General features: G+C 41.5%; 1 protein-coding gene across 1 annotated transcript; it reads left to right on the forward strand.

Annotated features, from left to right (window-relative positions):
• The first annotated feature begins 1,112 nt into the window (after positions 1-1,112).
• Positions 1,113-27,662, forward strand: OPN5 (opsin 5). Its single transcript, XM_025925874.1, has 6 exons — positions 1,113-1,242; positions 5,159-5,278; positions 8,648-8,818; positions 12,652-12,986; positions 23,977-24,218; positions 27,599-27,662. The coding sequence occupies exons 1-6, from the start codon at positions 1,113-1,115 to the stop codon at positions 27,660-27,662; spliced, it is 1,062 nt and encodes a 353-aa protein (XP_025781659.1).

Below are 27,662 nucleotides of genomic sequence, written 5' to 3' on the forward strand. Positions count from 1 at the left end.
TAAAATCAAAATTCAGTAGAAACACTAGGGCCTGTGTGTTTCGGGAGTTTCTCATTGCTCAAGAGCTCATCCTGGAGCAAGAATAAGATAATTTAGGAAATGGATTTGAAGGGGTGATGGATTAATGAAATTGCTTTCTGCTTTAGGAAACTTGAACCCCAAATCTTCCTGTGCATGAGCCTTGTGAGTTACAGCCAGGATTGCACTCCTCTCTAAGAATGTCAATATATCCTTTAAAATCTCCTAGTTGTTAACTTCATTTAGTAAAGAGTCTACGTTCTTTTGTATTCAATGCTCTAATAACTAATGATTCTATTTCTTCTTTTAGAAAAGTGCCAAAGTCCGCTGAACATATAACTGATAGAGATGCTCTTTTGGGCAATTTGGATAATCAAAAATATATCATACTCTGTCAAATTAAAAAAAACATTTTATATATTTATAAAATATATATTTAAAAATTTAAAAAATGTTTATTTATTTATTTTGAGAGAAAGAGAGAGCACATGCACATGGGAGGGGCAGAGAGAAAGGCAGAGAGAGAAAATCCCAAACAGGCTCCACAATGTGAGCACAAAGCCCGATTTCTCACAAACTGTGAGATCATGACCTGAGCCAAAATCAAGAGTCACCCAGTTAACCGATTGAGCAATCCAGGCACCCCTATGATATATTTTAAATATTGATGGAATGTTTTCCCTCTCTTCCCATATATATATATATAATGTATACTTCCTATAATATCTTCTCTTAGCTCAGACCTTTATAAAAATTGCTAAGAAACAGTAAAATGGATGGAGCTTGGTCTTCAATGTCTTATTCACCCAAGGGAGGGGTGAAGTGAAGTGACAAGAGAGTAGCAATGATAAAGAAGTAAGATAATGCAGGCTTGAATAATCTATCTGCACACTGAATAGTTGAATACTGACATATCTGGGTCATTGAAGAAAAGTACTAAAGTACTCACTGGTTATTAGTTGGGGAATCAAGTCTGACCCCAGGAACTTGCTTTGCATTGTAAAACAGGTTATGGGATGGTTCAAGTGGCTTATTCGGGTCTGTTGCCATTTCTACTGATTTGCTTTTCAGGCTCCTGGTCGCTTGAAGAGAGCATGGCGCTAAACCACACTGCCCCGCCCCAAGATGAGCGCCTGCCACACTACCTTCGAGAAGGAGACCCCTTTGCTTCCAAACTTTCCTGGGAAGCGGATCTAGTGGCTGGCTTTTACTTAACAATAATTGGTAAGCTTCCTTAATTTTTCTGTGCAAAGGCTGTGTGTAGGAAATTCATGGGCTAACATGTTGACTTTGCACAAGGATTCAGATATTTATGTAGATATTTTGAGTGGAACTGGAGAGTGGAAAGAAGGTAGAGGATGGGGTGGCATTGTGAAATTCAGTGAATGTTTCATAGAAATGACTCTATTATCTTTATTATTAGTGATGGATATTCCCTTGATCATCATGGAAGTTTTATAGCAAAATCACTTATCCTGAGACTATTTTGGTTGCTTTGGGAGTAGGTTTGTCTTCTGAATAGTAAAATTAATGATAATGATATCTTATTTAAATACAGTGGTTCTTTTACTTTTTACAAAATGCTTTTGATATAATCATAAGATGATAGGCTCAGAAAGGACCCTAGAAATCACCTCCTCTTCTCATAATTGAGGAACTGTCCCCAGACTGTGGCGACAACAGACACGCTAAGTTTATTTGCACCCAAAGTAGAGTGGCCCCATGATGGCATCACTAAGTGATTTTGGTGAGAGGTGGAAAAATGTATTGATAATAAAATGGGAGTAAGCCCAGGGTCAAAAAGTTTTATGCATAATCCAGAACATGGTGCACCTGCTTCCAGACTGTGCTTTCCAATGTGGTGGCCATGTGTGGCTTCTGGGTACTTGAATAGTGACTTTTCCAAAAGATGTGCTGTAGTGTAAATATACGCGAGATACTGAACACTTAGCACTAGAGAAAATAATGTAAAGACAGCTCATTAAGGATGTAAAGAAATTGACTACATGTCAAACTCATAACATTTCAGGTATACTAGGATAAATATATTACTAAAATCAACCTAGTAATTGTTTTACTTTGTTTACTGCGGCTAACAGAAAAGTTTGAAATACATACAGCTCACATTTCTGGTTTACACTGTATTTCTATCGGACAGCAGTAGCCTAGCCGATTAGAATTCAACCACAAAACTTCTTAAATTTAAAACTGGTGTTCTACATTTGGGTAACCAGTGCACAGGTGGGTTATGTCTTTGGGGGTGTCTGCCTGTAATCTTTTCAGATTTGGGTCAAGCTTTGTTTCTCTCTCCTTCTCTCCCTCTCTCTTCGTCTCCTTCTCTCTCTCCCATCTATTTATTACGGGCTAAGAATTTCATTTAACCTCCCGAAATTAGAAAACTCATTAGAAAAGTCTGGAGACACCTCTATGGTCAGTGCTTGAGGCAAAAGGAATTGATGAGATTGAATCAGAAATTCCATGCAGAGGGATTCCCTGGGTCCTTGGCTTGATTGTTAGCTATTATCAGATGATTTAAATTCTGCTTCTTGTAAATGGACCCTCATGTCCTTTCAAACACAAGTATATATTGAGTGCTCATTCTTTGCCACTGTTTAAATTTCTGGGAATACAGCAGTGAACAAAATGGGCAAATTCTCTTTCTGGACAGGGACCATCTGATAGTAAAATCCACACTGCATTTTCATTAAACACAAGTACTTTCAATTATCAGAAAAGGCACAACAATTGACATCTTATAAATTGAATTTGTCTCAGTCAATTGCAAGAATTGGTTTAAAAAAAAAAAAAAGTAGCATCTCTAACCTGACAAATTTCTCCAGATAACACAAAAGAGGGAGGGATCACAGTCCATTCCCTGCGCTGGCAGGGAGGATCTCAGGAAGAGAGGTAACCAGGCTGGGTGGGTTGGGCAATCAGGAAAATTTCTCACTTGTTTTATTTGGGGATGGAAGGAAAATCCACAGTCAGTTTGAAATGGGCATGCTGGGGTGAAGCTAGAAAAATAGGTCCAAAAAGAGTCCCCAAACAAAGGGAATATCAGATGACTCAGGGAGCTGGGAGTGGAGCCGAAGATGTTCCAGAACAGCCATTCAGGGTGAGGCCAGGGTCATTTGGAGGGATTTAGGCTCATCCTAGACCCAGTCTTGGATTTGGTGCTATGTCTGTTTTTCACCCCTCCTAAGATAGGTATGGGAATATGCCCAGATTCCTTTCAAGGAACCAGAGTTCAATGACATTCTTGGTGAGTTTGGTTAAATACTGGAAGTCTTAGGGAAAATTGGAAGATGAAAAGACAGATGTGACCTTGGATAGAGGAGAAATCAATTAGAGACCCATTTCCACCCTCAACCCTTTTACTATAGATACTTGGTTTATTATTAACAGTCTGTATATGAGATTTCATTGTTTTGTATTCATAGTGAGAGTCAGGATTTTGATCATCAAAAAACATCCCCCCCCCCCACCCGCATTTAGCTTCTTAATCTTGTTTTCCTTTATCATCAAAAATAAGTTTGCATTCTCTTGATAATCCCCTCCAGAGAAGATTGCCTATGGGAATAATCTACATGCAGCTGATAGTTGACTTTTTTTTTGTGATAATGCTTTGGGCACTGGGTGAAGCCTTATGAAACATTAGTAAAGATAATTGAAGAAAGAAAAAGTAAGAAAATCCATATTCTCAAAAGAGAAGTAGAAAGACAAAGGGTGTTTAAAGGAGCTTTGTGTATCAAATACATATGTATACTTACAGTTTTTAATCTTCTTGGATACAAAGTAGAAGGCATTTGTTTGAACTTCTTCAAGCCATGTCTTCACGTTTTAATATCCCAGTGTGCCTTGCTAACTGGTTTCCTTTAATGAGATGTAGGCTTCATTTTAGGTGCTTTGCTCTAGAACTCCCTAATCTCTTCTATTTTTTTCCTCTTCTGTCTTAAGAAAGCTAAAGAGGTTTTACCAGACCATTAGGCAGCGCTGACTCCAGGAATTCATAATTTCCTAAGAGCACAATGCAGTTCGTTCCTGGTGGTTTCATACCATCAGCTGAAACACACATTTCTTCCCTTGCCCCTAAAATGAATTGTGGTGGAGAAGTAGAAATTAACATAGAAAAATCTGGGTTTCTCCTGTTAATACTCTCCTTATTCCTTACTACTAAAGGCAGCTGTACCAGATTCTCATTTATACACAGCTACACTATGAAGCAAGAATTCCTGAAGAAATCTACTCTACATGTTAAGCTATGGAAGTAGGTGTATTCTTTTCTTAAATAAAGTCAGTAGGGATTGGGTCTTTTTTGGATTTAAACTGGGTTTGTAAGAACTTTTGAACAGTATCATTGTAATGCCAAAGCCAATTAGTCATTAATAAAAGGATATAAAAAAGTGGGAACACATTTATACCATTATTGGTAGGTTGGAGGGTTGAGGGTCACTTTCCCTCCCTTTGGTGGGAGGGGGAGAGCCCATACGATCAACTGTCACCCACTTCCCCTTAAGACCTAGTCCAGTAGAAGCAGCAGACACCCAGCGTCCATGTGTCCTCAGGAGGCAAGAAGTCCTGGGATGTGTCTCCAGGAGATGACCCTTTCCTTGCAGGGGTTTACGCCAGCCCTATCTGGCCTCTGCCTCTCCTGACTGCTGGTGCTCCCTCAGGAGTCCACGGCGATAGTGAAAGCACCCTGTTTGGTTGGGGTCACTTCAGCGTCAGAATTTATCAAGAGCCAAGGGCTTAACCCTACTTCTTAGAGGGAGGGAGTTCTATAAAGCCAATACTTGGTAAAAGTGGCTGAGGAAGTACTCCATCTTGGGGGCCAGTACAAGAACTGACCATGGGGATTCCCACACCCTCCTGAGCTTCACTGGGAAATTAGCAGTTCCTTTTTCTGGGTAAGTGCAGTCTTATGATCCCTGACTCCTATCCCTTTGGAGGCAACCCATCCCTCGCCTGTCACTCGCAACTCATGCTTTTTACTTCATCTTCTTAATTGAGATTTTTATTTAGAGTCCTCTCACTACCCTCTAAACCTATGGTGTCCATTTTTGAAATTGAGAAGTGTTTCATAACCGAGGGAACCCCAAATCCTAGTGTTAACGGCGGGAATTTATATTTTTCCTTGTAGGGATTCTGTCCACATTTGGAAATGGGTATGTCCTTTATATGTCTTCTAGACGAAAGAAGAAGCTGAGACCTGCGGAAATAATGACTATCAATTTAGCAATCTGTGATCTGGGGATTTCAGGTAACACAACCGTTTCTTCTTTGGGGGTTTGAGCTGTGCCCCATTCTCAAGTCCTCACTGGCCCAGAGATCACCCCTCCCCCATCTCCTTTTGCTCCTCCCTTCACACATCATCTTTACAGAGCTTGTGGTAAGTCAACAGAGTGTGATCAGGCTAAACAGATCATCCACTTAACATTTATTGAGTCCTTTCTGTGTGCTGAACACGTTAGGTGCAAGGAATACAATTTGGAATAATGCAGGATACCTTCTAAGGCTACACCTCAGAGTGTACCAGCTAAATGATTTAGAAGACAGAAACTTACAGATCATGGTTTTGAGCTCTTTTATACCCCTGCTGTCCTTTTGGAAATCTGTTAAACACCAAGGGAGTAGGTCTTAAAGCTTCAGTATGAATGGGTACCTGGGTGGCTCAGTCGATTGGGCGTCCGGCTTCAGCTCAGGTCATAATCTCGCAGTCCATGGGTTCGGGCCGCATGTTGGGCTCTGTGCTGACAGCTGAGAGCCTGAAGCCTGCTTTGGATTCTGTGTCTCCCTCTTTCTCTACCCCTCCCCCACTCGCACTCTCTCTCAAAAAATAAATAAACATAAGAAAAAAAAAGCTTCAGTGATGGGTGAAGAAGTCTGAGAAGCGTGCCTGGGTGGCTCAGTCGATTAAGCGGCCAACTCTTGATTTCAGCTCAGATCATGACCTCATGGTTCATGGGTTCAAGCCCCCATCAGGCTCTGTGCTCACTGCACGGAGCCTGCTTCAGATCCTCTGTCTCCTTCTTTCCAGCTGTCTTCCACTTGCCCTCACTCTTTCTCTCTCTCACTCTCTCAAAAATAAATAAATGTTAAAAATTAAAAAAAAAAACAGTCTTGAGATGGTCTGAGAGGTGAGTACAGGAAGAGGGGAGGGCTGTCTTGCTGATATATTGAAATGTGGCTTCAGGACTGATTGATAGTGTAGGAAGCTTCCAGTTCAGTTGTTCTGGAAATTGGAAATTGGCTGCACAAAAAAGTCACTTGGGGAACTTAAACAAACAAAAAACAGAAGCAAAACCCAAAAACAACAAGAAAAAAACAAACAGCAACAACAAAACACACACACAAAAATCCCCCTTAAAACCTCACCACTGGGTTTCATACCCAGAATGTTTATTTACTTGATTGAGAATGTTACCTGGGCATCAGGATATTTAAAATTGGTATTACCAGGTAAGTTAATGTGTGGCCCAAATTGGAAACCACTGGTTTATTTGTTGCTTCTTTGGATCCTCTGATAACCCAGCCAAGGAGGAATTGGAATAAAATTTCTCTTTAACTGTAATTCACTTTTAAAATATAAATGATTTTGGATAAGTAGCCTCCCTTTGCTTTCATCTATAAAGTTCCAGGGTTGCCTGCACTCAAATGTGCCTTTGGATCCCAAATTCTGCTGATTGGAGTATGGTCTTAAGTTACTAGAATTGGGGAAACTGAGTTCAAACAACACACATCAATTCCTCTTTCCACTGGAAACTTTTCAGCAATTTCCCACCTCAAACGTCCCTATTAAAATGTTTTCTGATACTTGGTTCTTCCTTCATCAGTGGATTTTTCTGCGGCTGCCAATCTCCAAAAACAAGGCTCAATAAGCCTCTACTGTTGAGTCACTGTTTATCACCAGATGTGCTACCCCTGAGAATTTGCATGGCCTTCCTTACTTGGGAAGACTTTACTCAGTATGGACAGGCTTAAATATCAGGAGCTCTTATTGGAAATGCACGCGCACATTAAGAGAAACATATTACATCATACCCCATGGGTGAAAATCGCCAAGACGAACCCTGGCAATTTGCAAAGCTGAAAAATGGCTGCCATTTTAGCAATGGCCACACGATGGCGGTGTCACAACATAAATGATAGCTTTCCCGGTCAACTCCTCCCTGCTCACCCCCAACCGGTTTCTCCCTGGTGTTGAACATAAAATGTTCAAATGAAACCCGCCATTTCATCCACATCCCTCACCAGAGAATGCTACCAGGTTCATGTTTAAGGCCGAATTAGACTAAACTTGAATAAAAAGGTCCTTAATTGGTCTGATACATTGAAAATGCTTCCCACCAAGCAAACCTGCTCTACAATTGCACAAACCACCTCATTATTCTGCATATGTCTTCAGAGTAATTCACCAAGAAAACATTTTCTTCCATGTGCTTTTGCTGACGAACCCAGATCATTTTTCAACTTCTGAGTATCTCTAACACATTTCCCATTCCAGTAAACCTTAACAATATTTGCCTGTTTTATTTATTTTTTCCTGGCCCACTGTATTCCCTTATAAGCACCTTGAAGTGCATACTAGAGACCAGGTGTATTTCATCTATGTAACTAATATGGCTCACAATTGTGCATATGAAGTAGAATCACCTGGGAATGTCTCCTCTGCCTGGAACATTTCCCCTCTAGATACTTGCTTGAGTTCTCTAGCAGTGATTTAGACATCTTCCTAAATGTCATGTTCTCAGAGAGGTCTTCCCTGATCCCCTTATGTAAAACAATTTCTGTCTATCTCCTCCTGTTTCATTTTTCCTCACAGCACTAATGACTAACGATCGTTCCATCGTGTTGTATCTTACATTACAAATTACGTATTTCTCTTCTCTGCCCTCCCTATTATAAAACGCATTTGTCTGTCTTGACCTCCACTTTGTCCTCTAGCACCTTGCTCTGAGATTGTTACATAAGAGACACTGAATCATTATTTGCTGAATAAGAACCAGTTCTTTTACACTCAGTATCCTCACTGACAAGAGGGCAAGACCACTGGGATTGAAAGCTCTGAAATGGGGGTGTAAGTCTAGCACAATGGAGCTGTCACAACCACTAGAGGAGATGTGTGTCTCACTCACAGAGGCACTCGAGAAACACGTGTTAACTGGCTCCACTCTCAAGAACTCGGTGTACCTCTGTCTACTGAAGAAGGGCCACACCTGGGAGGGGGTAGGACGGGGCTGGCACCCGTGACTAGGGGTTCCTCGGTTTTCCTGGTGCAGAAAGGTTAGAGAACCTCATGATAGAATAGATCAGATGGAGGTTTTAGAGAGCTTCCTCAGCACTATTCCCTCTGGGAGCGTGAAGATTGAATGTGATAGCTGAATACGAAGGGTGCAAAAAATAGAAGAATGTTTTCGAGAATGTAAAAAACACAAAAACACTAATGGAGGCTGAAGGAATAAATAGTTTAAATCCCGGAAGTCTGGGTCTGGTTGTAGACCAAGGGAACCTACCATTGACTAAAATAGCTGTATCTCTTGTCTGAATAGACTAACTCAACAGGGAGTTGAGGCAGGTGGGTAATTTTAACTGGAGGGAACATCCCTTGACAAATTGCTTGGCCCTCTAGTTGTAGGCAAACCGTTCACCATCATCTCTTGCTTCTGTCACCGCTGGGTGTTTGGCTGGATTGGCTGCCGCTGGTATGGATGGGCTGGATTTTTCTTTGGCTGTGGAAGTCTTATCACCATGACTGCTGTCAGCCTGGATCGATACCTGAAAATCTGCTATTTATCTTATGGTAAGTACGAAGGTTTCTTGTTCCCTGGTAGACAAAACTAGTGGACTGTCAGACTGTACCTATTGTACCGATAGGTCATGAACAGAGATTGCTAATAACCTAAGAGACCAAGGATATTTCTATTTATAGCTCATTTTGTTCTAACATATGTTTAAAGACTTGAACCTGTGTCCATGTAGGTTTCTCTTAATTCTACTTTTATAGGAAATTCTGGTGTGTGGCTACAATGCTTTCGGAAAGTATCATTTCCTTGTATAAAGTGTGTAAGCTTTGCTGTGCAAACAAAGAAATAAAATGCATTGAAAGGATGTTAGTTCCGAGATGGTTTAGTTGGTTCCCCACATGGTAAGTGTAATTATTAGAAAGATGTTTCTGATCCTCATTGAGGACTCAGGCTCCCCATGATTTCAGAGATAAGGAATTCCAAAGAGTCCGGGTCCAAGTTAGAGAGCTGCGCTGCCGTGGGGGCAAGAAAGGGCACGTGCAGAAATATCACTCAACGTTCTTTTTGTAGTCTTGTAGGTAGAAAGATGAGGGAAGAGCCCGCCATAAAAAATTTTTAGGGACTAAAGTTTTCTTTTGTTTTGTTTTTGTTTTTGTTTTTAATAATTAGAGCATTCAACATGCTACAAATACATTTTTATTGCTTTTGCTTCCTGGGTTTCTGCGAACTTATTGAACCCAAAAGAGAAGCATTTGGGCCCTCACGTTTAATATTGAGAACGAGGCACAACCAGGGAATAATACTGGCTCCCTCTGGATAAAACTGCTCTGTGTGTTAATCTGTCAACCGTCTCATTGACGTTGTGACCATGGAGTCGGAGGATGGCCTGGAGCCTGAGGGGGGAAAGAGCAAGTCAACTTGATGCTTTCAGTGTGGTAGAATTTTCCTTTATATTTTAAGAGTTTATAGTCCCAAACTCCAAGGAAACCGTTCAGAGGGAGGGTAAGGTCATGGACCATCATCTTCACGACCTAGCACTTTTTTGTTGTTGTTTTTAAATTTACATCTCTTTTTCTAAACAGATTAAAACTTCCACTAGAAACAACTTAAATCAGAATTTCCAATGATATAAAAAAATATTCGATTGTATATATACTGGATGACTTCAGAGTCAAATTCTTTCTATAAACTTATTTTTGGTTATTTCAAATAAATTTTAAATATACTTATAGATTTTATAGATGAGAAGGCAGAATTTCCACTTCTTGGGGGATATTTAAGAAATTCTACACCTTGATGTCTCTGCTTTTTAAATATTTTCTTGAATGTAGGCGTGGTGTCAATGAAAGAGATGATCCTGCCCACCCCCAGAATAATTGCAGGGCATCTCTCCATATGGGAACTGTGTATATTTTTCCAGCTTCTTTTAAGATTGAACCTCAATAGAATGGTTTCACCATTTGCTTTGACTCATGCTTAAGCCCTCTACACAGTGTCTTAAAATGTTGGAATTAGAAGACCTCTTGGGAACATGTAGACCTTTCTCCCATTAATGTGATAAACTGTTTTAAGGCATCCCTGACAGACAGCCACTTGGCCTCTTCTTGAATAATTCCAGTGACCAGTGACGGGGAGCTTACTACTGCACAAGGCAGCCCATTCTCTGATTGGTCTGCTCTCATTGTTACAATGTTATTCCTTATATTGAGACAAAACTGCCTCCCAGTAACCTCCACCCATTGGTCCTAGTTCTGACTTCTGGAGCAACACAGAACCAATCTACTAATCTACTCCCTCCTGTACTTGACAGCCTTTCACCATACTCGAATGTAAGTATCCAACACCTCGCCAAGTAACCCTAACCATAAATGCTTATACGTATGCCTATGCACATCCCCCTAAATATATGTGGTTATCCGTGCCAGTGTTTTACCCATTATAATGGACAAGCAAGAGCTGACATAAATGTGGCTACCTGATCCTTACCTCTATCTGGTTGGGCTTGAGAAATTTGCATTTTGTGATAAAAAAATGCCATGTGTTTGAGAAAAATAGAGACAATAGAATACAGATACAATCTGTTACATTTCTTGCAAGAGCTGAGGCAAACACAAGACTGAAAAATCATGCTACTGTAGTCCTTTGTAGTTTGCAAATCAGGCCTGGCATTGTTTCATCGAACTCTTATCAAAACCTGTCAGCAATGTACGTCTTGTTTACTCTGTTTTACTGCTAAGAACATGGATGTCTAGAAAGGTTACATGAAAAGGGTCAAGTCCTAGAAACGAGAATTAGGCCGTACTGACTTCCCAAACCACGTGGCACTGAGCAGAGGCAGGCTGGAGTCTGTGAGGAAGAGATTATTTGGCTTTTGTTGAATGTGTTCCAATATTTCTTCTCTGCTACTCCAAACCAAGGCAGTGAGGATTCCCTTCTCCAGCCCTTTCTCTTTGAGGTGATAAATGGGGTGTGAAGGTAATTTTCCCAGTAGGCTGCAGCACTCAGATCAGGCTACCCTGTCTTTGGTGGGTGTGTTGAACTTTGGAAAATGATCACTAGGGTTCTACAGCGGTTTTGTTTTTTTTTTTTTTTAGATGACTACACTGTTTCTTCTTCTTGGAATTCTCTTTTGCTTGATGGAAACTATTCCTGAAAAACCTAGAGGTTAATTTTGTTTTCCTGAAAATATTTCCACAGAACTACTTTTTCTTTTTGAAAATTTTTTAATGTATATTTATTTTGAGTGCACGCGCGTGCGAGAGAGAGAGAGAGAGAGAGAGAGAGAGAGAGACAAAGAGACAGAGCACAAGTGGAAGAAGGGCAGAGAGAGAGGGAGACACAGAATCTGAAGCAGGCTCCAGGCTCTGAGCTTGTCAGCACAGAGCCCTACGTGAGGCTCAAACCCATGAACCATGAGATCATGACCTGAGCTGAAGTCAGAGGCTTAACCAATTGAGTCATCTTTAATGTTTATTTGTTTGAGAGAGAGAGTGAGAGAGAGAGAGAGAGAGCCAGTTGGGGAAGGGCAGAGAGAAAAGGAGAGAGAGAATCCCAAGGAGGCCCTGTGCTGCCAGCACAGAGCCTGATACAGGGCTCAATCTCATGACCGTGAGATCACAATCTGAGCCGAATGCTTAACTGACTGAGCCACGCAGGCACCATTCCACCCCAATTACTTTTGCAGAACACGATACCTCTAACTAAATCCTTTACCTCTCTTGCCATGGCTGTGTGAGCATGACTGCTGTGTTAGTAATGTTCGAAGGTTCAAAATCTGCTCCCGTGAAGCAGGGTCAGTCACTTTACGGTCACAGGCAGTAATGGTGGTGGCCCACCGACCCCCACCAACAAGTGCTTATGAGGACAAATGAGATGAGAGACATGGAAGATTTTAGGGAGAAGGGTATTTAAAGGCACAAACAATGTGTTACCATTTCCACCTTTCCCAAAGGACTCTATCTTGGATGAACCATTGATACATGCTTTTTGGCGCTTGGTCCTTCTGGTCTACCAATGGGCCTTATATTGTATAGGATCTCAAAGGTCATTCTAGATGCTTTCTTAAGATCCTTCCTTCATTGTCTTCGGCACCCTGTCATCTTTCTACTGCCCCTCCTTCCTCAGCTTTTGTCCCTTCCCCTCCCAAGGCTCCCGCGTGCCTATGGAAACCTTCCCTGTGAAAGCACTTCTAGTTTTATTTGCGTGGAAAAAGGCCCATGCTCTGGAACTTTTCTCCCTTCACTCCACTCTCCCTCAGAGCTCAGTTATCTGACCACTTCTCCCAGAATCCAATGGAATAACTCTTTGGATGTGGAATTTGACATATCGAGGGGAGGTATTTGGGTACAGGGCAGATTACATCCCGGTAACGCTTTTCTTCTACCTCCAGGGGTTTGGCTGAAAAGAAAGCACGCCTACATCTGCCTGGCAGTCATCTGGGCCTATGCTTCCTTCTGGACCACCATGCCCTTGGTAGGTCTAGGGGACTACGCGCCTGAGCCCTTCGGAACCTCATGCACCCTGGACTGGTGGCTGGCCCAGGCCTCCGTGGGTGGCCAGATTTTCATCCTGAACATCCTCTTCTTCTGCCTGTTGCTCCCAACGGCTGTGATTGTCTTCTCCTATGTGAAGATCATTGCCAAGGTTAAGTCCTCCTCCAAAGAAGTAGCTCATTTCGACAGTCGGATACATAGCAGCCATGTGCTGGAAATGAAACTGACCAAGGTAACTACAGTAACAGTTTACAGAGGTGTTTTGTAATCAAATAAAACATCGTGGGGCAAAGAGGATAGGGGATGCTAGGGACTGGAAGAACTTAGAGTCCCTATTCTTTACATACTGCTCAACTTTGCTATTATTTATCTAAACCTTTGTAGCGTTTCTTTTTCTTGTTTCTGTCTCTCATTTACACACACACACACACACACACACACACACACTTCTAATATTTACTTAGTTTGTATGGTGGATCTACTGGAAGCTTATTCTCTCTATGAATAAGATACTCTTGGTTCTCAAAAATTATTTAAGTCGTAATAAGAATAAGTTTTAAGCATCATGAGATACCTCAGTATTTATAGTTTTGTATGGACGTTGGTGGGTGTGAAGGACATTCTGTCATCTCGCATTATTTACCATGTCTGCTGTCCTATGGGAAGCTTATCTTAATGCAACATAATTCCTGCAGGGTTGAGTTTCTTGGTAAATACTAACGTCAAGAGTTGACAGCTGTTTAGACATTGTAGTGTAAGGAAAGGAACACACAGTTTGAAAACAGACTGGGGTTTTCATTCCATGACCAACACCTGTGAAGTTTGTGACCCAGAGCTAGACACTGAAATTCTTTGAATCTCTGTTTCCTCACTTGGGCAACAAGAATAATACCAATGATCTCATTGGATTGTGGTGGAGATTCAACTAGATAAAGCATGTTATTCTGTCATTTGGTGCATAGAAGGTGTTGAAGAAGCCGCAGTTCCTTTATTCTCTTGTAATTTTAAGGAATTCTGGGAAAGTATGAGGCAGTGGTCTTTCCACTTTCATCCTGTCTTACCCTTATATTGAAAAATATCTTTTCTGCACACACGTCAATATAAATGACATGCAGCTAACACCGTCAAACTGTATATTTGACACTAGCACATGCTAATTTCCATTTTACTTTTAAAGATGAAGAAATAAATGCAGATTAAGGTTCTAACCATTCCTTTTGGTCCCAACCAATCATATTACTGATATCCCACTTTCACGTGTCCTCACAACCTACTTGGGGACCACTTGTCTCGGGACCTATAGTAACAGTTCCCTCTGGACCCGGGGTCGCTTCTAATAAGTCAGGGCCTTGGTTCTAGTAATATTCCTCTCTTCACACTGCAGATGTTTCGAGATGGTGCAAGGGTGTCTTGGTTGCAAAGTGTGAGCTAGAGATTCTTCATGGTTCCGGTTGACTTTTCCTTCCCGAGCTCCACCTGCTGAATAAAAACAAGCTCTGAGGGAAGTTTTCATCACTGCAAATCTATGCTCAGAATCTAATCATAGAGTAATTCTTTTGGGATGAAAATGCAGAATCAGGAATCATAATCTACTTCTCTCTTATAATTGGTTGTAAATGGAAAGAAATGTTTCCATAAAATCCAGGATCAGGAATTCAGTTCTTCATTTCTAGCTCTCCTTTGTGCTCTTATCTGTGATTAAAAAAAAAAAAAAACACACACACACACAAAAATTAATCCAAATAAATTAATCCAAGTTAATTTCGGATTACATTTAATCCAAACCCTACTCAGGACCAAGTACTGTTTTCGGGACACAGTAAATACAACAATAATAAAAATTTCTCTTCTCAGTACTTTATGAAAATACGCCCAGAGAAACATCATAACATCCGTCACACTCGTAGGTGGATTTGAGTTCACCTTGCAGCCCCGTTATTTGGCATAGCAGAAAGCTGCTCAGATATCATCTGACTTCCTCTCACTTCTTGCCACCCTCCAATGGTATCAGCTTCAAGGCATTTTGATGGTCTTGATCAGTGAGTCCAGATCTTGATTCCCATGGGGTTCTTCTCCAGTTTCTCGGAGTCTGTTGTTATTCATCATCTGGTCTCTGGTTAATGGAATTGCCTAACTCCGCCCACAGCCAACTTTTATAAATACCTGGCATCTTGTTCTTTGTGTATTCTGGCGGGTGGGCAATTTGGTGAATGATTCTGAAAATCATTATGCATAGGAGGTGAAACTCGGCACACACCATTTAATTCGGGTTGTGGTCATCATTCTCCTTGACCTGGACTGGACTGTATAGATAAGTATGCAGGCTTACTCAGCCCAGATCAACCAGAGAGATACTAAATGAAAAGTGTAGGCATATATATGTATGATTTTATTTTATACGCATCTTCTTCTAACATACACTAAGTGGCATTATCTTACATATAATGTCTATATTGTATATGTTATATATTATCCAATATGTCTGCATCTCATTTGTATATATAAAACTTATATTAAAATAGCCTGAATATAACATGCTTCTAATTACTTACACTTAAACACAAAAAATGTAAATCAAAATTCAACCCACATTGATAAACATAGCTTTCTATTTTGGCATCTTCTGTGCTAAATTTGAAATGTTTTCAATTACTAGTTAATTTTGATCTTGATTTTTTTTCTACTGAGTAAAAATAAGTAAAAACAACCTCATACTGGGCCTTTTCATCGTCTGAGAAAGCTTTTCCTCCATTCAACTACCTCTTAGGACTGAGCGGTTTGCTCATTCAGTTGGTGCTTCTGATCTTTTAGAACAGCCTGGTCTGAAAGCTTACTACTTAAAGCCCACTTCCTTGGATTCTGGGGTCAAAATCATTTACTTTTCTGGAGGCTCTAATTATTTCCAGCTGGGTTATTATCTGGGCCTGCATTTTGTCAGGCTGGTCTTATCAACCTAGAAATTGACATTCCATTTACAAATATCTCTGTAGTTTGTAGGTTTCCTCTAATTAATTTTTTAAAAATGATGCTTTTGCCAGCCTTTTCTGGTAGGCTGAGATTTCACAAGAGTGCAAACAGAGGTGTGCAAAAAAAGCCCAAGAAATAAAACAAACAAACAAACAAAAGCTCTTTATATTTCTATGACTCAGTATAATCTCATTTTCGTGCCTACATTTGACTTTGTAACACAAACTTAATATTAGACAATCAGCATAAGTTCAGTTGCTTTGGGGTTTTCCTCCTTCTCCCAGGGCTATGTATAAATTCCAGGGAGATTTTCAGAATTCCGTAGTGTCAATGGGCGGGGGCTCTTGGTCTGGTTGTTCATTTATTGACTCTGGTATTGCTGAGATATTTAGGTTTCTTTCTGGTCTCAGTCATCAGCCGTCATGGGTCACTTTGCATCCTGCTTGTTCCGGTTAGAAGGTCTCTTTAAGCTCGTCAGCAATTCTAGTTACTTCCCTGTCCTTTGACTGCAACTCATCATGTGTATTTTGGGAGCTTGGCTGGGACCCTGGGAAGTTTCCTGCCCTGGGACCCTGGGACCCTGGGAAGGACCCTGGGAAGATATCCCTAAATGCATTAAGGGTCTTTTGCTCCCCCAACACCAACCCTGGCCCCTTGTGTGTAGTTCAGTGGAGTCCCTCAGGACAATTTCTCAAGGTCAGTTACCAGCTCCTCGGCGGTCCCTTCACCTTCCAGCTGTAGGCCTTTTACCCACTCTTGGGTGGGAAACGTGTAACCACGTGCATGCCTCTAAAATTGTTCCCATTCAGTAAGATTGATGCTTCCAGGCCTGCAAGTTTCTGGCTGTGGATGCTCGATGTCATTTTTCGCACATCCGAATCCCCTTTCTCTCAAGTATTTTCTCTCCTGTAAGTTTCAAATTTCTATTTTAAAACTCACAAGCTGAGAAATGAATGTTTTACTTCTTTGGATATTTCTGCTTGAAAAAATCTTCACACAATGCAGTGAACACTCTTGCTTCTGCTTTAATGAGGGGGGTGGTGGAGTAACAGGAAGAAAATACCAGAAGCACAGACTAATTTTTCCAAATATTATTATGTGGTATGGAATAGTACTTCATATTTATTCATTTAACACATGTAGATCATCTGTAAGTTTCAGGTCTGTAATTAGTATCTAGATCCTTTGGGATCTGGATTTCTGCTCATTTCCCTTATTTCCACCAAAACGCCTTCCTGATTGCCCCTGGCTAGTTGAAGTCCCTCTGTAATGAGCCATAGGAGCACTTGGAACACTTGCTTTATTGAATCACACACTGGTCCCTCTTCTTTGCTAGTAGGTAGGTGATCGCAAGTGCTACGCGTCCTGTGTGCTTCTGAGCCTCACTGCCTAGGGCCTCCTAGATGCTTAATCATGATCACGATAATGAATACATAATTGAATAAACTAAGTTCATCTAATTACCTTGATGAGCGGTAAGTGGTCCCTTGACCCCTGGCTGGAGATCCTCCGTCCCTTTCATAACTGAGAGGCATTTTGTTTTGCTTTGTTCTTTCTCCCTGAAGTCTTTTTAAAAATCACAGATGTAAATCTCTGCTTTCCTCAAATGATTATCTCTTATTGCGCATCGAGTGTTATTTATCATGGAGGGGTCATATTCAGAGACCCCCCCCCCCCCCCCCGAGGAGGCTTCTAGGGTCAGTTTGTGGGAAAGTTGAACGGCATTGCTTTTTATTTTTTAAACCAATTAATTCATTTCCTCAGGTTCTTCATAAGTGCTCTTAGTTTAAATGTCACTTCTCAGAAGAGCATTTCCCGAATTGAATTCAAATCTTCCTATTACAACGTGTCACTACTGTCTTTACATTTTCTTCTTAGAGCTGGTTCTGACTTATAATTAATTTATGATTGCATATTTATTTTTGTGATTATTTGCTCAATGTCTGGTTTTAACATTAGTCATTAGTTGTTACTGTGGAGTAACAACTATATCATTTTGTTCGCTTTGTGTCCCCAGGACATAGCACAATGCCTCAATATATATATATATATATATATATACACACACACACACACACACACACACACACAATTATATATATATTATATAATAATGTCATATGGTATAACATATAATTGATTATAGTATATTAGTGTAAGTTAAATATAAATAAATATGAATAAAGATGTATACATAAATATATGTTAAAAATATATATTTGTTGAAGGAAAGAATTTCAATTAGGAATCAATCCCAGTTTTGCCTGTGGCCCACTTTAGGGTCTCAGTGAGCTGATATTTGTTATTTATTTTGGCTGCCAGTGGCTGAACCCCTTTCCATGTTTGGAATTTCTGTGTTAAGGAACCTCCAACATTTTGAGTCTTGCTGGGTGGTGGAGGGGAGGAACAATATGTCTGAGCAAAGGATGACTCCTAATTTAAAAGATACAGAAGGACCAGTCATGAATTTTCCCAGATTCCCTTGCAGCTGGAGTATATCCACAACCCTAGGCTCCAGCCAGTCTGTCTCAGGAGCCAGTGACACCAGCGAAGGGGCAGGGAGATGTCCCCTGGGGGCATGGCTGCAGCAGCAGTGGTTTCTGCATCAGGGCCAGCTCAGGCCATCTGTTTTGGGTGTCATTTCTGTGTGGTTGGCCTCAGTCCTATGTCCAGCATTCCCAGTGACACTCTGTCCTAATCAGCCCATTCCTTTTCTGTCTCCCTTGACCAAAGTCAAGTTCTGTTACTTGCAACTCAGAATCTTAACTGATTCACCTCGGAAAAACCACTTCACCTGGCTGGGCTTCGGTTTTCTCATCTGCGAGAGAAGGTGGGAGAGGGGAGTTAAATGCTATCTAAGTTACCTTCTAAAACTCTCAGGTTGTATCAAAATGGCTAGATTGGTGGATTAAGCACCCATGGCGATCACTCTTATTGCTAAAACCACTTTACCTCTCCACCTCAGTACGTTTTCCCTCTGAGTAGCAGTTTCCTCACCTTAAGGGCTTGATTTATCTGTAATGACCAGTGAAGTCTCCCTTGTTTTGCAGAACCAAATAGTGAGAGTTCTTCAAGCCAGCCGCTGCCTCATTGGGGAATGTTGTGTTCAGTTTTAGACCAAAACCCCAAAACACAGATGTACAGAGTGATATGACCTAATTTACATCCTCTCCTTTCAATCTCAGCTTTTGCTTGTTTATAGAATAGTGGTATTTTAAGATTTGAGAAAGTTGCAGCTGGGAAGTGCAGAACACTCCTCCTTCTTGTATGTCTTTTTTTTTTTTTTAAGTACAAATCAATATTTTCTACTTGGCTCACAACCAGGGCTCACATGATGGTGGACACATCAAAGCTGTCAGAATTCTTTTCTTTCTAAGTGCATGAAGAAGGGCCTTGGATGGTTGGCCTTAGCTGTCATTCTAGCGATTAAAGAGAATGGAGGAAGAAACTCAAATGAGACATGCTTAGGGTTGTTGAATTCCTCTATTTCTTCAAAGGTGGCGTGCAAGCTATCACCACCCTTATTTTTGTACCTGTCAGGAGCTGAGGTTCCAGTGAAGGTAGGTCATGGTTAAGTTTATCACCTTCCTTCCTCCTTGCCATCGGTGGTGTCACTCAATGGCAGGCTGCTTGCGTGTTGGGGGTGGTAGCCTCGTACCTGGCATTGACTCTTGCATTATCACATCTTTTATTTATTTTTTAAACTTTATTTATTTTGAGAAAGGCAGTGAGTGAGCAGGGGAGGGGCAGAGAGAGAGATAGGGAGAGAGAGAATCCTAAGCAGGCTCCATGCTAGGCATGGAGCCCGACATGGGGCTTGAACTCACGAACGGTGAGATCAGGACCTGAGCCAAAACCAAGAGTCAGACGCTTAACCAATTGGGCCACCCGGGTGCCCCAACCATCCATTTCATTGTTCAAGGTAGTACACAGATTCAAAATGAGAAGGCTTACTCATATCTGGGCAAAGGAGCCTGGTGGAAGGAACTGAAAGGGCATTCTCAGAGAACCCGGGGTTCTGTCTCACTCACACTATGGAGCCGAACACAGTTGGAATCCAAACCTGAGTACCTCTCCATCTGTGATATTTGCACTTTTGCACGCTGCCTCAGCACAGAGAGGACAGGACACCCCTTTCTGGAAACCATATCTGCTGGACTGTGAAGATGAATTGGACCCACAGATAGAGCCTTACGTAACTTGGAGAATTTACTTTCAATTCCACCGTTCTATTATTGCTTTAATTGATCGATTCCCTAGAATCGATCAATTATGGACAGTACTGCTTCTGGGACACTTCAATTAATGCCCTTGAATTTAGCTGGAACATACAGATATCCCTTTGTCCTCTGCAGCGAGGTATGTTTAAAGTGAACTGGGTTGCAGATGTGTGATTTTTTTTTTTTTTTAGAAGCAGAACACATATTCTGTGAATTTCCTCCCACAAAAATTGCCTAATTTAAGAACTGAAGTTTTACTGTTTTCCAGTAAACCACAAGGCAGTAATAAAAGTGAAGCGATTAAAAAATAAACAACTCAGAAAAAGCTGACAGGTACAGGTGTCTGTGTTAGATCTGGTTTAAGGACAACTGGAAAAGAAAATTTGGAAAATGGAAATGAGGATACACTCAGAAATGAGGAAAGCAAGGAACAGGCTGATGAAAAATTAAACACGTTCCATGTTGAGTAGAAAGCACTGGGAAAATGAGTGTAACATGCGAGAATTTTGTAGGGTGTATCTTAAAATGCCTTTAATATTTAATGTTTTAATGTTTAATATTTTGTGGAGTAGATTTTAACATGAGAAGATGGTAAAAAATGAATGTGGCTTCTGTTAACTTTGTATTCACTTCAAACATATAAGTAACATTCTGCAGCGCTTTTACATCTAGGCTTTTATCCCTCTTTCTGCTTTAAACCTGATTTCTAGTCATTCAATTTAAAGCACTTAGCTTAATTCTAATCAGAAAAGCCACGATGATGCATTTGCTCTGTGTTTAAAAACCACAGTACAGTTAATTCGCCTATGTTCTTTTAAAAAGGATAACGTAATGCTAATGTTTGAAGTCCTTCGTCTTGCCATTGCACACTCTCATAAAAGTAGAAGATACATAAAATGCAGAAAACATTATGGACTGAGTGCCAATCTATTTTTTGTCCATGACTTTGACGGCAACCCAGAATGCAGCCTTTGCAATACTGTGAAATCATCATGTGAGTCACCAAAGCATAAAGGCAAGAGCTATGTTAAGTTCCCAGACATCTGCTAAAGCAAGTGTTGTTTATACAGTTATTGTTTATTTGGGGATTTAGAAAAAAGGCCCTTACTTTGAGCCCTGTGGCATCCTTTCTATTTACAAATGAAGTCACACAGGCCAGACCAAACCAAACACGGTTTCTCCCGGGGAACCCTCTGCAGAGAGGTGGGAAAGCAAGCAGCGGGATTGCATGTGTGATCTGGGGCTGGTGGATAATTGTTAAGCACGGGCAAGTATTTTGGATCAGGACCCTAAAGGAAGGCTGCGGGACCCCAACACAGGGCTCAGGACTTGAAAGAAGTCCGCGCTCACTTCATTCATCGTTCTGAGATTTAGACTCTATTTGTAAAATGGAACGAAATGAATGTAACTGATGCGTGTCTCAGCGGCAGTTCATTTTTAGAGATGAGCCTTGAACTTCTTGGGTGGAATTTTATAACGTGAGACTTCCAGTAGGTGTTTCAGACTTCTTTCTTGACACGGCCCACAAATATGGGGGTCTCAGAGCAAACACCCTGCTGCTGGCTGTTCGGAGGTCAAGTAGGGGTAGGACCATTCCCTGCATATAATAGCTCTGCTCTCATGCGTATTGAAATGCACATGTGCTCAAATGACTTTGTTATAAAACAAAACAAAACAAAACAAAACTTATCCAGTTGAATTTCTAAAACAAAAAAGCATGCATGAATGTTGTGGCTTTAACTATTACTAATAAAGCATTTTGTGTCCCATTCTTCATCCTTGATCCACTACGCTAGCTTGTCATGACCTTCATACCGGAAGCTGTTATTTTCCTTCTTGAATAAGAGGATGGGGGTGAGGGGCGCCTGGGTGGCTCAGTCCGTTAAGCGTCCGACTTGTCTCAGGTCATGATCTCACCGTTGGTGAGTTTGAGCCCCGTGACGGGCTCTGTGCTGACAGCTCCGAGCCTGGAGCCTGCTTTGGATTCTGTGTTTCCCTCTCTCTGTTTCTCCCCAGCTCACACTCCCTCTCTCTCAAAAATGAATAAACATTAAAAAAAAAATTAAAAGAAAAAAAAAGAGGGTGGAGAAAGAGGTGGTGATGCCTGCCTTGGATAGTTCCATCTTTTCATCTTCTCTGGGTTTTGGGGAACTCAAGGATAAAGGAACCTCCACTTTTCCTACAAATCCCTTATAAAATCACAAAGATGGGTCTGATCATGCTCTTTCTGGCCATGTACTCATCCCTGTTCTTGCTGTGGTGGCCAGGGGCCTGCAGGCCTCTGCTCAAACTTGGGTCATGTGAAGCCAGCTCCATGCAACAGGGGTAGAAGGGATACAGGCAATGCTGAAGTAGAAGGTATACGAGGCAGAGGAAAATAAACAAAACCAGACGTCCACTGCACAGCCCTAACGTGAATATTGTTTCATGATTTCTCCTACAGAAAAAAATACTCTGGTAGATAATAGTGTAAAGAGACTTCGAAGTTCGTGCCCTCTGTCTCAATTAGGACGTGAAACGGTTCGTGTTTAAAATGGACACCAAAGCTCGGACCTCATTTGCCAGTGTTAGTACTCGAAGCGAGAGCCCTTCTATTTCTTATTTACGCTGCAGCCTAAACAAACTGTTACAAGTGGAAATTCTGTGTGGCCGGGGATGGTGTCTGCTTTACTCACCCTTGTTGATTCAACGAATGAGCAATGATTTTTCTACCTCCTATTTCTTCCTGCCCCAGTTCATTTAGCAGAGGTTAATCTTCCATTCACTAAGTCTCCCGCTCAAAAACCTACTAGTGCCTCAAAGCACATGGAGTGAAGTGCACGCTTGGTAATATGCTCCACACACCCCTGAATATACGCATGTTGTCTCTCTCTCCAGGCTCATTTCATGTGCCAAAGTGAATTGCTTGCTAGTTTCTGTACAAACCTCACACATACCTGTGCCTTTGCTCACACTGATCGTACTGCTATTCCTTTATTTTAACTTACCAACATGCAGGTTATATGCCACGTCTCCTGCGAAACTGTTCTGAACTTGCCCCGTGCCGTGCAGTTTGGTCCTCCTCCGGGCTGGCACTTAAATCCTACTCTGCCGTGTACTGCAGTGGTTTGTATTCCAGAGGGATACAGCCAGGCACTAAGGTGTACTAGTGTCCCCGTTAGCGCTTGGCATTGTGTCTGACACAAGGCACTTGCTAAAAAGGGGTTGTTGAATTCAAGTGAGATAATCCATAGGGTCAGGCAGATAGTTACAGGGCACTAATTAGGGCTACGTCAGTAGGGGGGCTGGGTTGCAGATGGTGAGAAACTAGTGAGAGCATTTTAAAACCCTGTCTCTAATTATTCTTTGATCTGAAACTTTAGAGGCTCCCCAGGTAATTATAATTTTGTGAGAGAGAAAAGTCCTTTCTGGAAAAGTCTTGCTTAATGTAACTGTGTCACTTTGGTTAAAGCTTGGCGATTCTGTTTTACTTTATATCTAGTGAATTTCCACTCTCTGAGCCTCACACTTGAGAAAATGAGCCAAAAGAAGGAACACTTGATAGAAATCTCTGAAGAAGATTCATATTGAAATTTCCAACAAGAGCAGAGTTTCTGTTTCCTGAGGCAAATGAGTGATTTCAAATTTCTTCAAGGTGAACATATTGTCCGTGTACCTCTGTGAAAATACGATGGAACATATTTTCCATCAACGCGGGTTGAGAAGTCTTGGAAATTTCAGGAGCACTGATGTCTTCTTAGCATGAGTTCATGCCCAATGTAAAATCGGACAGCGTTTATAGGGTTAAACTTTGGGTCTCTTGGTACATTCCAATTCTGGAGTAGAGATTGGATAGGATGTGGTAAATGGGATAAGGCATTGTAATAACTTCTTCTGGCTGAACATCTCTGAAGTCCATCTGAAATGTCTCTCCTATGGGCGAGATAAGTGAAAAAGGTAATAGACTTTCTTGGGTGTAATTGGGCTGCCGCTCCTCCTCCCACCCTTCATTTCCACCCAGTGTTTTGACTCTGTTCTGTTACTTGCCCTCGCCAGGTGGCGATGCTGATTTGCGCTGGCTTCCTGATCGCCTGGATTCCTTACGCGGTGGTCTCTGTGTGGTCAGCTTTCGGAAGGCCAGACTCCATCCCCATCCAACTGTCTGTGGTGCCAACCCTACTTGCAAAATCAGCAGCAATGTACAACCCCATCATTTACCAGGTCATCGATTACAAATTTGCCTGTTGCCAAACTGGTGGGTTGAAAGCAACCAAGAAGAAATCCTTGGAAGACTTCAGGTAAAATTTCGGAAGCTGGGAATGAATGATACTGTTTCACAATCCTATGGGATTCAAGCCACTCCGATATGCTATCTTCTTAGGCTTAGAGCTCATCACTTAGGAGTAGTGTAATGAGGACTGTATTTTCTGTTCATCAAAATTCCTGAAATCAAGCCATCAGATATGTAGGGTTGAATGTCATGGGTAGATGATACCAAACGGATGCTCTATTTGAGCAACCACCATTCATCCCTCTTCCTTATCTAGGACCAAATCCATTTTACCCCAAGAGTACAGTTCCACATGGCAATGATCCAAAATTAAGTTCTCACAATAGAACAGATTCTCCTGTTTGAGATGTTTCTGCCATTAGCTACGAGTTCTAGGATTTGGGCGGGCAAAGGAAGGAGAGAAGGGAGGTGACATATTCTGCTCTCTGTTCAGGTTCTTTGTGTTATTCCCACAAGAGCCCGATGTTGTCCCTTCTCTTTGTCAGACAAGGAGATGGAGGTAAGGTAAAACAAGTAAGGTTAAGGTTAAGCGAGCTGCCTGTGTTTACGCAGCCAGCAAGTAGCAGAGCAGAGGTTTCAATTCGGGTCCCCTGGGTTTCAAAACAGTCTACACTGTTTCCGCTACGAAATGAACAGGTGAGTTTGGGGATCCAGCACCATAGTTCCCAAAGGCTCCATGTGAGTAAAGAGTTGAGAGTGATGTGTGGACTTTGCGTCCAGTTAGGGCCAGTCTTAGTAGAGTGTAGATCAGGCACCTGAATGCATGGTCTGAGGTGAGGGGTGTTGAGAAGGAATGGGTTCTCTGATTTCCATTAATTCTTACTCACTGGATGTCTGGTTGTTTCCCAATACTATTTTCCTGTATCAAATAGGAAACAGAAGGGGGAAGAAAGGTAGAACTAGCTTTGAGAAGATACGGGTCTTTATCTTGTTCTCTCAGTGTGCTGGAGCAAAGTGGTTACGTTTTGACCTTTAACGTCCTCACCATGCAGGGTACAGATCAAATGAAAAAAAAAAAAAAGCACAAAGAAACAGTATTGTCATTGTTGCTGGTACAAGAGAAGAAATACACAATTTGGAAGTAGAAGATCAGTGTTTGGTTGATTTTTCTGTATCCGGGCAAATGAACTACTTATAACTTAAAATTGGGACGAGCTGCTTGTAACAGCCATCATTTGAAACTGTAGGAATTACACCAAATGCATGTTTGGAAAGGGCTAGGTGACAACTGTTCGTGGTTTTTGTTTTGTTTTGTTTTTCTTTCACGTTGTTGGTGGTTCATGCCTTTTCTGTGGAATTGGATAAACTCAAATGCTAAAATGCATCTATTTCGGCAGTAACAGCACTTTTCCCTTATCAACTATTAATACTTTATTATGAATGCAGGTTAGAGAGAGTGTTCTTCATAGAGCAGTTGCGGGAGAAAATAATGGGCATTTCTTCCTCTGAAAGAGATGGGACTTTGACAGGAATAGCTGAAGGCAGATTGCACCTACCTCATAATCTTGCCTCGAACTGAGTCTGTGTTCTGTGCCTTAGCTCTTCAGGGTAGGCAGCACATAAATACTCAATTGCGCAATAATGGAAAGAGAGAAATTTATGAGGAAGGCAGTGACTCGAGGCCTCAGACCTTCAGAAAAGCCAGCCAGCCAAGAGTCAGTTCAGTTCACCCGCTCCTGTTAGCCGTTGCTATGAAATACAACAGTTGGTTGGCTGAAGGACAAGTGCTGTTTTCTTACTCCGGGGTCTCAGCTTTCAGTGGAAAAAGCAGGCGTAGCACTAAAAAACCCTTGGGTTTTAAAGTTTGGAACATCTTTAGAAAAGGAACGCAGAAGCGGTGTGAGGAGTCGCCGATTTTTAGAAGGCTCTCTTCAGAATAGAACCTTCCAAAGAAGTGAAAAAGGAAACATTTTGTCGTCGTTGCTCTTGTTATTAAAAAACTAAGAAAGTGGGTAACATAGATGCTTATAGAATGAGACGAAGTGGTAAGAAGCCAGTCCAGAGTGGTTAATGCTCTGCCAGAACAGTTTAAATTGAATTTAAACTAGATTAATTGATATCCCTGTTTTTTTTTCCTTTTCTGAGCTCTGGAATGAATTTGCTTATAATGGGACACCCTCTTGGGAAATATTTTGCATTCAAATAAGAAAGCTAATGTGTTGAATATGAGCTTGTGGAAGTAAATTTTGAGTGGTTTTTACAGTTCATTTAAAGTTAACTAATTCCCCCCGCTGAATTGAGTCCTCTTGAGATTTTGGTAGAAGCTGATGAACTAAAGCATGGCCAAGAGCCCTTTTTGACAGGCTGTCTCTTATTCATCTCATCTGGGTATCCAGATGAGGTCTCCTGTATTTCGCAAACAGTGCTTTTCCGCCCTGTTTGTGTATTGGAGACACCTGGGGAACGTGGAAAAAAAGCTAATGCTCCCTGGAAAGAGATTTGGCTTCCACTGGTCTGGATTGGACCTTCATTAGTTTGATTAGTTAGCTCTCCCAGATGGTTCTCGTACCCAGCCATTGTTGAAAGCCGGTGACCCAGAGCCTGGAAAAGGAAAACATTAATAGTTCAGAAGCCTCTCACCCCACTTACACAGAGACCACTGAGGTCATCTACATCAGTGACAGGGAAACCAGACTTCAGGAGCTAGGCCAATCTTAGATGCAATAAAAACGTTCAAATGACACGGGGAATACATAGCGAAGGACGGAGGCATTTTATATTCCTAATAGTTTAGTAAAGATAAAGTATTAAAAAAGTACTAAATTCTGGCATTGCCGTTGTAATAAACCTTCCCTCACCACCTTAATTTGAATGCTGTCCTTCACTCTTTGTAGGTAAGATACAGGGCCCAACTGACTGGTTGGTAGATAGGTAGGCAATGTAGTTTGTTCTAGGGACAGAAAACTCACTAGGCCACGCGGAATGTGCCATGAATACGTGGTCTGGTTTTGGAAAGCTCCACTCAAGGGATTTCTTGACTTTGAATATTTAAAACAATTTTCTAATGTTTATTTATTTTTGAGAGAGAGAGAGAGAGAGAGAGAGAGAGAATGATAGAGTGTAAGCAGGGGAGGGGCAGAGAGAGAGGGAGACACAGAAACAGAAGCAGGCTCCAGGCTCTGAGCTGCCAGCACAGAGCCAGACGTGGGGCTCAAACCCACAAACAGTGAGACCATGACCTGAGCCGAAGTCGGACACTCACCCGACTGAGCCACCCAGGTGCCCTTTGGTTTTGAATATTTTAAAGTGATTTATTATTTGCCTTCTCTTTCTAGTTCAAGTCTTGTGTGTATAATCTTCATGATAGACAAGACCGATGTGTATACATAGTATGTGTATGTGTGTGCGTATATATATTAAGTTGTGTTTTTCTTCTCCTGTATCTAGGCTGCACACTGTAACCACAGTCAGGAAGTCTTCTGCTGTGCTGGAAGTCCATCAAGAGGTATGA

This window comes from Puma concolor, chromosome B2 (assembly GCF_028749965.1).
Source record: "Puma concolor isolate L17-30 chromosome B2, mPumCon1.1.hap2, whole genome shotgun sequence".
In the NCBI taxonomy this organism is placed as follows: Eukaryota; Metazoa; Chordata; class Mammalia; order Carnivora; family Felidae; genus Puma; species Puma concolor.